Raw genomic sequence first — 15,808 nt, forward strand, 5'->3', positions numbered from 1 at the left:
CGACTAGAGAAGCCCTGCAAGGACAACTTATCCCTTTTGAATTGGTGGGACCAATCAACTCCAAAGTTAGCCCGTCTGGACATCCTCTCGAAGCTGGTTGTAGTTCCACTGCTGCTGGAACCGAAGTGCCAGGGAGAGGAACACCAGATTGGGCGCGTTGCTTTTAAGTCTGACCCGAGCGCTAGGAAGATCCTCCGCACTTCCCTTGCGCAGGACTAACTAAGCCTGAGCCACCTGAACAGAGTGCTGGACCCCAGATGGGAGGAAAGTCTAAAGTATCCGAGAACCGCAGTGTTGCTATTTGCTGTGGACGCGGGGAGCTGAAACACCGAAGGACCACTGAATTGAAGTTTGCCCATTGCTGCTGCTGACCTTCCCATTCAGAGCAGGAATTACCAGATGTCCTCCCTCTTGTCCCCATGATGGAGGCTCGGGAACAGCAGGATCTGCAGAACTGTACAGGAACAGAAGACAGCTGGAACCATTTCTTCCAACCAGAGGTACCGTAAAGTCTAAGAGAACTTACCTCTTGTTGTGTAGCCTTGCTTGCTCTCAGTTGAGACCTGTCTTGGTTACCTTGCAGAGTTGCTAAAGCTTTGCCCTCACAAGCATCACAGCTTGTGGCCCTTCAAGTGTTATAGTTTTCTACAAACATTTCTAAAAACATTGCAAGACTTCTTCTTTGCAGGCAGGTAATATCTTCAGCTCCCCTTGACGTTGTGCAATTAACATTGGCTGTCCTGGCTCCCTGAGTGACTCTTCTTACCTCAGACTCTGTGCTTTATCTTTTCGCCAGGAAAGGGTTAATTTGCTGGACATTGGAAGGATTCAAAAGTACTTATCTGTTAATGAATTATTTGTTAAACTTAGTTTTATTCCTCTATTCTTGCTTTTACACCGAACTCAGTATTGCTACAAATTTACCAGTGATAAATCAATGTCCAGTGTCCTAGCTATTTAAGTCAGTTGAGGGTGTAGGAAGTGTCTGTGTTCCATCCCCAATGGGTATCGTCTGATTTAGAGAAACTAAGAGTGTTTTGAACTTCATTTTAATTTTTAAATATATATTGCTCCCGTCTCAAGGCTTATACAACTGACTGTGAAATAAATGAATGATTTTATCAAGAAGCATTTAGTGTTAGTTTATTTGAAAACTGTACTGTGAAACTGTGTCACGACATTACTGCTCACATTGACCCTTCTTTAGATAAGCCTGGCTGCTCTGCCACACTACTAACTTGTGTAGTTCAGACTTGTACCAAAGGTTTGGGTCCCTATTGCCAGGAGGTCAAGGTTATTGTAGTGCCCCGAAGGGTACTGCATACAATCTTTTTTTTTTTTAAACTTTTATTTTTGTTGACAGGCATATAGCATATACACACATCAGAGCAGTCAAAACAAATATGATACATGAATAGATAAGTACAAGGACATACTAACAGTAGAGCGACAATAGTAGATGAGCAATGAATTATCACAGTGCATCAAGTTCTCAAACAGTCAACGGAGATGGCTGGGGGGGACTCGTCCACCGAGGAGGTGTCATTTAAACTGTTCAAATAGCTGTTGAAGGCGGACCATATATTTGGGGGACGAGAACGGGCTGGGAGCATACCTAGGAACTCCTCCTCGCAATTTCGGGACCACGTGAGTAAATTGAGCCATTTCTGGAATTAAAGGGGAGTGGGACTCTTCCAGTTCTGCAATACACATTTCTTGACCACCACACAGCTCATGTTCAGGAACTTAACAACATCCTTAGCCCCCTCAGGCTGCCACACCCCAAACAGGACCCCCATTGGATCGGGACCAACAACAGAATCAGTAATTACAGACAGCGTTTCTGTGATCTTACCCCAGAATGTGGCTAATTCTGGGCAATCCCAGAACATGTACAAATGGCCAGCGTACTCCGCACTGCAGCGCGGGCAGCGCCGAGGGTCAGAGCGCGTAAATCTAGAGACTTTGTGCAGAGTGTAATACAGCTTGTTTAGCAATTTATATTGTATGGTGCAGTAACGGAAATTTAGGGAGACCCTGTTAGTATGAGAGCACATCCTCTCCCACTGGTGATCAGTGAGTTCCAACTCCAGCTCGGATGCCCAGTCTTCCCGGGCCTTAGCTTGTTGGGGTGAGGCAGTGGTCAGCAGGATTTTGTATAGTGAAGAAACCAAGCCACGAGCACCACCCGAGTTGCCGCTGTAGGCAATCCTAGGGGAGTCCTGGGGTTCATTGGGGAAGTCGGGCCATGCATTTAGGAAAACAGCGCAGAGTCTGTAGAACTGCAGAAGTTCCAGAACGGAGCCCGAGTGACCTGGCCTAGACGTCTGCAATGTTATAAACTGCCCCTCTGGGTAGAAATCAGTGAGAGCGCGTTATCCCAGGGCCTCCCAGTGTCGCGCCAGGACAGTATCATGAGTGGGTTCCAACCCAGGGAAGTTCCAGGCGGGGAGCCACTTGTAGTACGGGTATTGTTCGGCACAGGTTTTGAACATCCGACCCCAGGCTTGCACCGTGGTTTGGACCGGGTCAATGGGTGAATCCGGCTCGTACTGCCGGTTTAGAATTAAGGACATTACGTTGGTGCCTGCCGCTGCCAGAGCCTCCAGCTTAACATCAGGACGGGGTGGGGGCCCGGGGTACCAGTAAGATGCAAACTGTGCCTGTGATGCAGTTCAATATCGTAGCATGTCTGGGGCTGTGAAGCCCCCTCTATCGTAGGGTAGTGACATGTCTGACCACTTCTTACGCACCGTGCCAGAGTGCCATAGGAATTGAGCGAACACTTTGTGCAGGTTCGCGAAATATCTCTTACCCGGCCAAATGGGGACATTGCTAAATATATATAGCAACTTGGGGAGTAGACCCATCTTCACCAGCGAGAGCCTTCCAGCTAGGGATAGTGGAAGGGTGCGCCAGCACGTTATTTTGGCCTCGGCCTGTTTTGCTACGGCCGGTAGTTGTCTGCCAGCAGTGTATCTTTGGTCAGGGACACCTGAACTCCTAGGTACCTGAACCCATCCAGGGACCAGCGGAGCGGGTACTCATTGGTGGGTTGTAGCGTGGAGCGGGTGAGGGGGAAAATCTCGGATTTAACATAGTTTATAGTAAACCCGGAGTATGTACCTATACGAGTGATATCGCATAAGATTGGGTCTAGATGTACGGCCGGGTCTCTAATGAAAAGTAACACCATCTGCGTAGAGCGAGATAATCTCAGGGGAGTCTTTCAACCGTATCCTTTTGCATGCATGCCGCCACCTAACGTAGTCCGCCATTGGCTCTATTGGCAGGGCAAACAGGATCGGGGAGAACGGGCAACCCTGTCGGGTGCCTCTAAATAGAGGGAACAGGTCTGACGTCTGGGAGTTAGCTCGAACCCTGGCCACCAGGGACGTGTACAGCAACTTAATATATGCCATCATATTAGGCCCTATACCCATATTTTCCAACACCAATCACAAATACCTCCAGGGCACCATGTCGAACGCCTTCTGGGCATCCAGTGTGACCGCAACAGCGCTCACACCCTGGTCAATGCGCGACATGACATTAATCAACCTTCGAATGTTGTGGATCTTCCAGGCACAAAGCCTGACTGATCGTCGTGGACCATATGACATAACCGGGAAGAAGCGGTTGGCTAATACTTTGGCAAAGATTTTGGTATCCAAATTCATTAGTGAGAGGGGCCTGTATGATCCGCACTCATCAGTGGGTTTCCCCGGCTTGAGTAAGACCGTAATAGCGGCCTCACGCAGTGTTGGCGGAAGAGTACCTGACCGGAGTGACTTGTTCCAGACTTCAAGTAGCTTAGGGGCCAAAATGGCCACGTGCTCCTGATAGAACTCTGCTGTCAGCCTGTCGGGACCAGGTGCCTTTCCTTTGGGGAACTTGGATATAGCCTGCAGGATGGGAGAGTCCAGTTGGTCTCTGGTTGCGGGGGAGACGAGAGTCGTGGGGATCTGCTCGAGGAGGTCACGGATATGGGACTCGCTATGTTCGGGGGGTTGAGAATCCAGCTCTGAGTAGAAGTCCGTGAAGACTTCCAGGATTTGCTGGTCGGACCACCGTTCCGACCCCAGCATGTCCCTGACGCAGGTAATCTGAGTTTGGCCCCACTCGCCCCTGGCCAATGCAGCCAACGTCCTACCGGGCCTATCCCCCTCTCCATATTTCCGAGCCGCCTGTGGACGGCTGAAGTATTGGACCTCCCTGGTGGCCTGTTCATTAAAGAATTGGAGTTCCTTACTTATCTGGGAGAGAGAGTGGCCGCCCTTATAGCTTTGAGAACTCCCGCCTCCCGTAAAATGGACATTCCCCTGATGAAGACTTTGAAAGCCTCCCAGCGAACCCCCAAGGAGGTGGACTGGGGTGTATTAAGCTCAAAATAGGGCTGGATGTCAGAAAGAATATCAGCCTTAAATACTATATCCTGTAGGGCCAAGGACTTGAAACGCCATGTATTAATGGTAGGGGCTGGAACTCCTAACTCCAGAGATATCTGGACCAGTGAGTGGTCTGATAAGGTGCGCGCCAGAATTAGAGTGTCCACCACCCTCCCCAGTAACGCACTGGACAGAAGGAACACGTCTATTCTGGAGGAACTATCATGCACAGAGGAGTAATGGGTGTAATCGCGAGTCTCTGGGTGCAGCGCCCGCCATGCATCTCGAATGTCAAGTGTCGTGCTGTGTACTAGGAGTCTGCGCACCGCGCTGGACAGCGGTCTGAGGGTTGTGCCTGTTCTGTCCAGTGCACGGTCTAATATAAAATTCAAGTAGTCCCTCCCCCCCACCCCCCCCCACATGATCTGCACTCTCACATAGCCCAGCAATATGGATACCACCTGGCCGACAAAGTCGGGAGAGTCTACGTTAGGGCCATAAGTATTTACTAGCAAGTATTCCCTGGTGGCTATAGCGCAGTGTAACACAATATATCCCCCCTCCGGGTCTATATAGCTCTTGTGGAGTACAAACTGAAGTGACCTATGGATCATCGTTAACACCCCTCTGTCGCGGGTCGAGTAAGAGGTAGAATACCTATGGGGACTCCATGATGGTGCCATGCAGTTGGTCATATGGCCAGTACAGTGCGTTTCCTGCAAGAGTAGTATTTTACATCCATGTCTACTGGCGTAGGCCATGATTTTGCGGGCCTTGGTGTAGTTACTTAAACCCCGGACATCCCTGTCGTCGGCATTTCAAGAGTCTAGGGTACATCCCACCACAGTTGTCGAAATTTACATAGAGAGTGAAGCAATCCCCAATGGGGGTGCCCTAATGTTGTGCGTTCTGCCATTCTGCCCCCGTCTTTTACATTACCATTACCCCATTTCCCAACCTTACTACCCCCCCACCCACACTGTCCACCACCAACTTGCATTGGAAATCCCCCCACCCCGGATACAAGAGTCACCAACTGAACCGACACCCACTGAGAAGTAGAGGTCGGAGGGCAATATCCAATGGGGATATGCCCCTTCCAAGAACCAACCGGGGCCAACAAGCAGTAACATCCAACAAAACATAAGCATTGCAATTGCAGTGACGTGCGCTGTTGCTGTGTGGGCGGCTACTTGAACGTCCTATAGGACAGCATGGGCCGTCAGGGACGGGTTCCTGCGGAAGACGGAGCCTATGTTGGGCCCCAAAGCGGATAAGTTATCAGAGGCCAGGTGAGACTGAAGAGGTATCCAATGCCAGTGTTCAGCTCCATTCCCTCGACGGGAGAAGGAGATCAATGTCCACAGTCTCAAAACCGCGCCACAATTCGGATGTGTGTAAAGGGGACCTAGCTCGCATGATGAGCGGTAGGTTATTGCCATCGTCACATTCAGAATCGAGGGTTACTAGCCAATATGGGCCACGTCGGGCCGAGTTGCATTCGGTGAAGACTGGATGAAAATGAAAAGGCAACAAGGGCCATGGTCAGTTCCATGCTCTGGACGGAGATCGAAGATCAATGTCCAAAGTACCAAGAGTAGGCCCGAAGCCAGATGTCTGTAGATGGGGCTGAATTTTCTGAGATTGCAGTACATTATTGCCAGTAACACAGGCAGGTTGAAACATTACTGGGCAGGTTAGGCCACATTGGAGCCTAATATGCTAGATCAGTCTTTGCCGGCATGGCCATCAGTTGGGTCGTGGAGAGGGATGTACGCTTCAATGAATTTCACAGCCTCGTCAGGCACAGTGAAAAAGTACAATTTGCCGTTGTGTGATTTTTGAGGCGTGCAGGGAACAGGATGGCGTACGGGATACTTTGTTCCCTAAGCAACTTATTGACCCTGAGGAATTGGCGCCTCTCTTGTTGTACCGCTATCGAAAAATCAGAGAAAATCCTGACCGTATTGGCCTGGAGGCGTAGGTCTCCCTTCTCAAGGGCTAGCCGAAGGATGAGGTCCCTGTCGCGGCAATTTAAAATCCTGGCGATGATGAGCCTTGGGATGTCGCCCGGTTTGGGGGGGCGACGACAGAGCTCGGTGGGCACGCTCGACTGTAAAGTAGGGCGAGCGGGCCGGATTGCCGAGGAGGTCTCTGAGCAAGGTTTCAACAGCATCTTCCATGCGCCCCTTCAGGGCGCTCTCCGGGAACCCAATGATTTGCAGGTTGTTTCTACGAGAGCGTGATTCCAAGTCGTCGCACTTTGCTTTTACGTTTTTCATATCGCGTGACAGGGAGGCAACAGTGTTCTGAAGGACTTGAATATCATCTTTGTTCGTTGATCTTCTACTCTCAGCGTCGGTGATCCTGGTAGCCGCCTGGTCCTCATGTCTTTAGGGAGGCCACATTGGCATTGATGTCATCTAGCTTCTCGTGGAATGAGACGAAATTTTTGGCCATTGTTTCCATGAGTGTAGTCAAGTCGGGGGCCACTGCGCAGGGATGAGGATGAGGGTCTGGATACTCCTGCAAGGATGACGTGTGTCCAGTTTCCGTCCTCGGGACGGCTTTAGCGAATTTATCCATGGCTCCACCCTTCGGGTTACCTCTGGATCTGTTAGACATTGCCGGTGCAGTCCCAGGTGATACCGGAGTTCACAATTGGAGCAAGCCGAAAGGGCGGATGGTCAAAGGAACCAAGCGATGGAAAACATCAGGCACCGCACCGATGGCGGTGATATGAGCAGATTATGGTAGCAGCGAAGCGAGGGAGGCAGCAACAAAGTGGAGAGCGTGGAACCACTCAGAGAACGGTAGGGGGAGGCTGTCAACCCACAAAGGCGAGTATACTTCCCGACAAAAAGGTGCAGCAGTTGCTGTGTAAAAGTTCACTCCTCCACTAGTGTAGGGGCCTCCGTGTAGGTACAGTTAGTCGGGTGCTCCCAACAGGGTAGGGAGGAGGGTGAGAGTCCAGCACCCCCCCAGACCAGGGGTCCCGCAATCTCAGTCCACTCGAGCAAGGGGGGGGGGCAGCGCAGGCCAAGGCTCCAGTGGCGATAGGCGGCGAGTATTCAGTGTCCAGGCTCACCGGTTGGCTCCACAGAGGCAGGTAGACCAGGTATGGCCTTAGTGAATTTGTCCATGGCTCCCCCCTTCGATTTCCCTCTGGATCTGTTAGACAGCGCCGGTGCAGTTTCAGGTGAGACAGGCGCTCACAGTTGGAGCAAGTAGGGAAAGGCGGATGGGCAGAGGATTAAAGCGTTGGCAGGTGTCAAGCACTGCACTTGTGGCGGTGGTATGGGCAGATTATGGCAGCAGTGGAGGCAGGGAGGCTGCAGCAAAGTAGAGAGTGTGGATCCATTCAGTGGCCAATAGGGGAAGGTCGCCAGCCCACAAAGCAGATAGTGTCAGACAGAAATATGCAGCAGTTCACCCCTCTGTCAAGGAGCTCTGTGTCGATCTTAGTTTGCGGGGTGCCTCCAATGAAATGGGTGGGGGGGGGGTGAGGGCCAAGCACACCACCAGACCAGGGGTGCCGCGCCCTGAGCCCCTCTCACAAGGGGGGGGATTCTGGTGCAGTCTGGGGCTGTAGTGACGATAGGTGGTGAGGTGTCCAGTGGCTAGCTTTCCCAGAGGCCCCCACCGGGGCAGGCAGTCAGAGTATGGTGCCCCCCTCCAGGGTGGAGCGAGAGGCACTGAAGGCAGCAAGGCAGGGTGATTGGGGGGTGGGGGCCGGGGGGCAGCCCAGAAGTGCCACGAGAGGTGCAGCGCAGGCACCCCCCCATGCCCCTCACCTGGGTGTAAATGTCTGCAGCTCAGGATCGCGGGCTGCGAATTCCAGGGGGCAGCCAGGCTCCAGCCTAGCCGCCTCACGTTGCGGCGAGATGAGCGCTCCAGCACTGGTATGAGGGAGAAGAGCCGGAGCGCGTTCCAGCGCAGGCCCCCGCGGCAGCCACCCGCGCAACGGCGCACTCCAAGGGGGGCCGCCACAGGCGATGATGAAGACCCACTGCACATGGTCAGGTGCCGGGCGTACACTGGAGGCCTTCAGAAGGGGGGCAGGACACGCGGTCGCCGCCCGCTATAGCTGGGAGCCGGAAGGGAGGAGGAGGCGGGGGCCGGCTGCGCATGGAGGTCCCAGCAGGCCGCCAGCCATCTGGGCCAGAAGTCCCGTTTGCCAGCTTCCCGGGACCGATTCTGGCCGGGATTGATGTGGAGCAGGCAGGAGGGGTACAGTAGCGATTCCACCAAGTGATGGGTAGCAAAGTCAGAAAGAACCGCAGTTGAAGGCGGATTTCGGCCGGGCCACACGGAGCTCTGGGACTAAGCATCCATCTTGGGCTGCTCAACAGCGCCACACCCTTTATAAACCTTCACTGCATACAATCTTGCCTAAGATCCTCCTTCCCCTTCCCCCCGATGTCCTCTCCACCCGACTCCCCGGCTGTCTCCCTAGCTCCGAACTAAATCCCTTGACCACAACAACTTAACTTCTGTTTTCATTTTGTATATATTCACAGAATTGGATTCCTGTGTTTCTATCACCCCCTTCAATACTCCTTCAACAAACTGCCTCCATCACCATCTTTATATAACACTCCCATCTTCAATTCACTATTGTGAACCATCCAACAATGGCAATGCCCTGCCCACTTTAATATTTGAACAGAAGCAACTTCCAAAATGTCAAACAGTCCTTGTTACTTGTAGAAGTAGTACAGTAGCCACTCCTCTTAGTTTGACTCATAAAATGATCTGCGATAACAAGGCTTTAGCCAATATTGAACTCCACACGATTTGAGTACAGTCCAACTCTTGAGAAGTAAATATTTAGGGATGTAAAAATGTTTGATTTACCTATAACGGTAGTGCACAAATAAAGCATTGCTGCATTGTCCATGATAACCTGTTTACATCCGTTTATTAGCCTGATGCACTGGTGTAAAATGTACCTTTTTAGAATATCTAGATCAGAAATGTTTGTAGTCTGGTAGGATGGAGGAGTCATGAAGTGTTCAAAGACAATGGTGTTGGAATTTAGTAATTTTAGAGTTATCGAGTTTTTGAAGTTAGTTTGAAACGCATGAATCCACGATAACTAGTGGTTATATGGAATTGTTGGAATAATACTGAATTTTACCTTACCTGTATATTTCAGTGGAGTGTGCAGCAGGAATCCCACTAGAAGGTTACCAGGCTCTCTGGCTCTGTGGCTACACAGTTTATATAACTTCTTCCTAAAATCGTACAGGTTGCTAACTTGTACAGCAAGTAAATCTATGTCCTTGCATAATTCGGACGCTTGCCTCAGTCAGCAGAGCTATCCTTCAGGCTACCCAGAGGAGTCCCTCAGACATTCACTTTAGTTGGGTTTCTGACGCACTGTGGGATTCGCTCCTGTGACACACTCCACACAACATGATTCCCAATAAGCAGGTCTCTTGATATAATATATGATCGTTTATTTATATAGCGCCTATACACAATGTGTTTCAAAGCGCTTCAAGGCAAGGGAGGGAACAAGGGAAAATACAACCACATTTTTAAAGGCCATGAACAGTAAGGATGTGAAATTAACTATCGTACTCGGCCTGATGACATTTCAGATGGTGCAAGAGCTAAGACCTAGATAAGGAAGGGAGGGGGAGAGTGGGAAGAAAATGGAAATAGACAGGCGACTACCGTACTAGGCCTGACAACATTTCTGGTAGAGCTGGAGAAAAACAATAGGTGAGGGAGAGGGGGGTGCAGAAAGGGAGGGGAAGAACAAAAAAAGTGACTATCATACTAGGCCTGACGACATTTCAGATAGTGCTGGAGGGATGGTGAGGAGGACAGTAATGGGAGGGTGGAGGAAACAGACAAGGTTGCTATCATATTAGGTCCAGGGACAATTCTGATAGAGTAAGTGCATAGAAGAAAGTAAGGGGAGGAGATGGGGGAAAAGGGAGAAGGGAAAGGAGGAGAGAAAAGAGAGTAAGCAGTCAAAAAGAGTGGAGAGCGAATACAATTGCAGAAGTCAGTAGTAACACAAAGTTGCAAGCCAGGATACAAGATGAAGATGGGAACAGCATGATTCAGGGCCACAATGAGTAAAAGATGCAAAGGAAGTCCAGCATGAGAGTTGAGAAAGAGTGACCCACCGTGAATGAATGAAGTCCATAAAAGTCAAATCCAGCATTGGCCACAAGACAGTGATGGTGAAGGAAGGCACCAGGTGGGCGGGGCTTGCTAAGTGGTGAAAAAGAGCAACAGGCAGGAAGGTACCAGGTGGCCGGGGCTTAGGACACGTGACCTAGATCCACTTGCACCTGCTCCCCATCTGCACAGGAAAAGAAGCTGGAGGGCTCCTTAAGTAGGGAAACAGAGCGGGAAGCAGGAAGGCACCAGGTGGGCGGGGCTTGCTAAGTGGTGAAAAAGAGCGGCAGGCAGGAAGGCATCAGGTGGGCGGCTTGGCCAACTGATGGCCCTCAAGCGGTCATTGTGTTTTGAATGTTCAGCTGATGGCTCTTCCTTCTTTGCAGGGACTCTTCAGCAGATAGTCTCCACTGTGTCATGGACGGGAAGGCGGGCGAGTCTCTGCGGCTCTGAGTTTGTATTTCATGGATCACTTACAGGGAGCCGCGGTTGGTGAACGTGCCTCCAGTGGAGATGATGCATCTGCAGGTCTTCGGCACTGCCGGGACTGGTCATTTCAAGGTAAATGCTATGGTGCTTTGGGTTATTTGGCTTCACCTGATGTAAAGCATGATATATTGTCACCTATGAAAACCTGCAATCCGTCCTTCATACCCCCACTACCCCTTCCCCACTCCACACCCCCCCCCCCCCGACCACACTTGGCATCCCGTAATGCCCCAAAACACCTACCCGGAGAAGATTGCAGGCTAGAAATCTACATTTTTAAAACATTTTTTTATATTATTTTGTGTCCACGGTTAAATTAGAATTCACAAGTTGCACTGTCTTTTCATACATCACACTGTGCTGGGTGCACCACTAGCATGGCCTATGGCTATACCCATCAACTGTTATGGGGATGTCTTTGGGCATGTAATAGCCACAGGGCATACCTGCAGGGCGTGGCCTTTGTCCATGCTTTGGACATAGTGACCCTAGCTTCAGGGCTCTTTGGCACTGACCTGCAGCAGTACCAAGCAGGCATTGTGCATGGGGGGGGGGTCATGGGGGTAGGATGCCTTTTGACCACACGTAAAACGCAGTCATTTGAAGTTCAGTATGCATGGCCCAGAGGGTGTTGCATGTGACTATGCTTTGCAGCCCCTGTTCCCTGGGGAATGCCTCTGGCCATCTTGTTGGCAGTCTCTCTGCAGGACCTGCTTAGCCTGGCCTTTTGTGGGAGTGCCATTTAAGTTTGCCCTCTCCCCCTTCTAAACTGCTTTTCCCCTTTGACCAACACGTGGTTTAACATTAGAAACTATTCAAGGTAGACAGTACATTTATTTTGGAAAGTTTTGCATAGTTGGGTCCACAGTGTTACAGGCTCCTTTTGCTCCCCACGATACCAGTGCTTATCCAGCTCCCCCACGCCACCTCAGGCACAGTAGACACTCGGCACTTGGACAAAAACCATACACAGGAGACCAGAAGTAGAGATAAATTGGCTCTAATGCAAACACACACCAGTCCATAGGAGGGCTGCATTCTGCTCTGCCCCTCCCAGGCCTTTTGTACAATGGAGTAGCTAAATCTATTCTCCACCTGTAAGCCAGCATGTATAATGCACGTATAATAACAAACGGGTAATTTTGCCGAACAGGAGGAGAAGGTACATTTCGCAAGTGCAGGCTGTTTTGTGCGAGGCATGCTCTGGCAGCCTTGGGATTTGACTCAGCAGCTTCATCACGGTGTACTTCTCAGGAGGGGCTCTTCATGCCTGGCAGTCTGAGGCATCACTGCATTCCACAGCTCAGCTCTGCTGTGCTCCACCACTTGGCCATGGGTTTTCAGCTGTTAGGCCAGTCTCTTAGGCAAGTCTGTAAGCCAGTCCATTTGCATTAGATTTACCTCAAATAAACGAAAAGAAGGTACAGTATCGGAGAGGTAACACACAGGGCCCAAAGTTATCAGCTTCATAAATTCTGTTTTCTTATCCATTTTTAAGTTTGTCAGGAGATTAAAAAATGTGCACTGTTCGTTGTTGAGCTCGCCTCCTGCAATTTATTCTTATTTTATTTTTTTGTTTTTTAAAGGGTTACGTTGTAGATTTGTGTTGCATTTTCTGTCTTTCCCAAGAGACTGCTTTTGTGCATAGAGCTTGCAATCCGGCCCATCCTCCTCCAATTGCAACCCTGGATTCTGATTTGTGTTTAAATTGGCTAACTTTTTACAATATTATCTATCAATATGTCACTATTTGTATATGCAGACATTTTAGTTATAAAAAAGTTTAATTTTTTTCACCAAAAATGCCCACATGCTAACTGTTAATTAATCCGACATTTCACATTGTGGGGCCAATGAAGGCCAATGAAGGTTTGAATGGGATTTGTTTTTCTTGGGACCTCCTTGTTTAACGTTCCCCCTCCGCGGAAGCCAGAATGCCAGTGCTGTGTTTTTTCCATAATTCATGGGGATCACCCGATATCTGTGAAATATCCTGTGGTAAATTGTTCATTTATTTTTAAGACTTTTCTTTCCAACAGTTAAGTAGAATCATTTGAAAAAGTAACACCATAAGTTCTGATTTAAGTCCCTTTTTCCTTTTTTTTTGTCAAGCTATAAAAAGCAAAACAAACACTTCCCTAAAGCCCAACCAACTAGCTAAGTTTAAACAACCTTTATTTATTTTTTTACTCCCACGTGTGAAAAGTGTATTGCAGTGTTTAATTGGCTTTGTTCATTAACATTAACCTGCTTGTGGGGGGGGGGGGGGGTTATGATCTATTTTTCATGCCAAATTAAAAACCATAACCGTCAACATGCACTATCAAATGTAGTGAATGTGTGTTATGGAGAATTCTCAATCTATGGCTAATTTCCCTCACCTAGTTAGTCCCCCAGCAGCTTTGCTGGATTTCTGGAGTTTATTTTTACACTTGGTAAGTGTGAGAGCCTTTTTCCCCACTCTTAAATGTGTTTTGCCATGTGTATTTCTACTGTTTGTGTGATCTTGGGCTCTGGACTCCATTAACCCCACCTTTGGTGTGTGTTACACAGCACCTTTGGTGCAGTGACACAGGCTTGTTTTTTTAGATTTCCCACTGACTCCATTTTTCTGGGGCTGACTACTGTTCCCCAGAAACATGTAAAGTTGCCATTTAACTTTAGTCACTTTTAAACTACAGACCCAGTACACCCCATCTTACATGGAGTATTGAAAAGGGTTAATTCCTACCACCTTTTTTTGGCTGTGCCTCTGAGCTTCGTTTTGCTCTTTTAACATTCAGACTTGGCTGGTGGCAGTGGTATCTACCCTAACTTTTTTACCGCGGTATTATATAAACGTGGTACTGTTCCAGGCTATCAGATTCGCCTTGAACATAAACCCGCTTGACCAAATAAACTTTCTTTTGGCTCTGGACGGGTTTATTCGCCATCTCTTTTTGTTAAAGTCCTTCTTGTGTTTTACTTTGCACGGCAAACCAGGTTTGCCTTCTTTGTTCACCGTCTTTTGGCAGGCTTCTTCCAAGAAGCCCTCCTCTTGGCGCCTGTATGTCGAGGTGGGCTGTATGTGAGGGAGGGGTGTAGTCACCCCCTGCACAGGGTATCCTTGGAAAGCCAAGTCGCACTTTGTCGTGATTGGCTGGGGTGGTTGTCCGGGCCGGACAACCCCCCCCCCTGCTCTGTGATTGACATCCAGGCTGTGTGAATGGGGGATTTTTGCATAAAAGGCAGGACTCTTGAGCTGGAAGTCAGTCGCCACTGGGACTGCAAGGAACTGAAGAGAAGCGGAGAAGAAGACGGCTGCTGCAACTACCAAGTCCCGGTGGAACCCTGCTGCTGTCCTGAGCTATCTACCCTTCAACGACAAGAGAAGGTCCAGTCCGGAGTCGTCTTCCCTTGAGCCTGGTGGGATCAACCAGCTCACCTTCCACAGCCAGAGGATCCTCTTCGTGGTCGAAATCGCTTCACACTGCTGTAGTGGTTCGGATAGCCCGGATAGCTATCTGTAGAGCCTCTCCGGATTTAAAGGAGCGCATCTTTTATTCACCGTTGCTGCCGCTGGCCTCATCCCTGGGTAGTGCAGATCACTCCAGACATCATCCTTCTTGTCCCCACGACTGAAGCTGCAGGAAGCTACCAGGAACAACTGCCGTGGCACCAGCTTCTTCAAAGAATAAGGTACTGTGTCCAGCTTCGAGGAGCTAGGGTGAACCCTTTTCTCCTCAACCAAGGCTTGCCCTTCTCTTCCTTCCTCTGTTGACAATATCCAAGTGCTCCTGGCAACCTTGAATCGTGAACTGTCTGTGATCCTCAACAACAGGAATCCGGTTTAACTTGACACTGGCGCAGGCCTTTTGACTTTTATAATCTTGTCAGAAAGTGTTCTCTGATTCTGTCTGCTTTGACAAAAGTATTGCCTATGATTTTTGTCCCCAACTCTCTTGTGTTAACTCGGGTGCTAAGTGTGTTTTAACTCCGGTAACATGTCTTCCCGCGGGTACGCGTATCTTTAGTAAGACCGAACTGTCATTACTGTCAAAAAGTGATCGCATATGTATTCCCGGTAATGTCTTTTGTTTCCCAACACCGGTCTGTCGGACACTAAAGTACTTACCTTGAGTTGTTCTGCACAAGGAAAATTGGTTGTGTGTAGTGTATTTGAAGTGTGAATTTAATTTAATAGAAGTGAAGTGTTTTTGTGAACAGATGGTTTAAAATAAATGTACTTTTACTTTTTAACCAAAAACCTTGAGTCAGAGTTTGCTTGAGTCGCAGTAATTGTAGACCTTTGTGTAATCTCTCCTACTGCTCATTTGCTCTTGAGATAAGTCTGGCTGCGCCGCTACTGCTACCACTTTAACAGTGTAGTACGGGCTTGTACCAAAGGTGAACTTGTAGTAACACTTGTAGTCTTAATTGTGTGTAGTGGTCCCTAAGGGCACTGAACAGGATTCTGCCTAACAATGTGTTATGGCCATATAATGGTAACTTGGGTTCTCCAGCATGGGGTCTGCCATTGATTCGCCTTCTCATGAATATTCCCAGTCATCAGGCTGGGAATCCTCGGTACAAGTAAAGTTTTGAATGGATTGTGTCCTCCCACGTATTCCTTATCTTTGATATTTCCAATATCTAGCTTTGCTGCTTCAGAGATTCTTTTTCAGCAGGGTGCGCTGTGCGTCGATGGCTGTTGAGTCGATGTCCCTTGTCGGTCTCGAAGTCGACGTCACCGCAGGTATATGTAGCACGCGCAGTTGCCGGTTGGCGTCTGTTCAGTTTTTCTGCGCTTACAG

At 49.3% G+C, this 15,808-nt stretch overlaps 1 protein-coding gene across 3 annotated transcripts in view; it reads left to right on the forward strand.

Annotated features, from left to right (window-relative positions):
* Positions 1–15,808, forward strand: part of PHACTR4 (phosphatase and actin regulator 4) — an 858,314-nt gene that overhangs the window by 322,028 nt on the left and 520,478 nt on the right. For all 3 annotated transcript variants that reach the window (XM_069622940.1, XM_069622942.1, XM_069622941.1), the window contains one exon: positions 10,913–11,087. In XM_069622940.1, the coding sequence (XP_069479041.1) occupies positions 10,991–11,087 (97 nt within the window). In that variant the 5' untranslated portion in view covers positions 10,913–10,990. The remainder of the gene's footprint in view (positions 1–10,912; positions 11,088–15,808) is intronic.

This window comes from Ambystoma mexicanum, chromosome 11 (genome assembly GCF_040938575.1).
Source record: "Ambystoma mexicanum isolate Mex_15411 chromosome 11, UKY_AmexF1_1, whole genome shotgun sequence".
Classification (NCBI taxonomy): Eukaryota; Metazoa; Chordata; class Amphibia; order Caudata; family Ambystomatidae; genus Ambystoma; species Ambystoma mexicanum.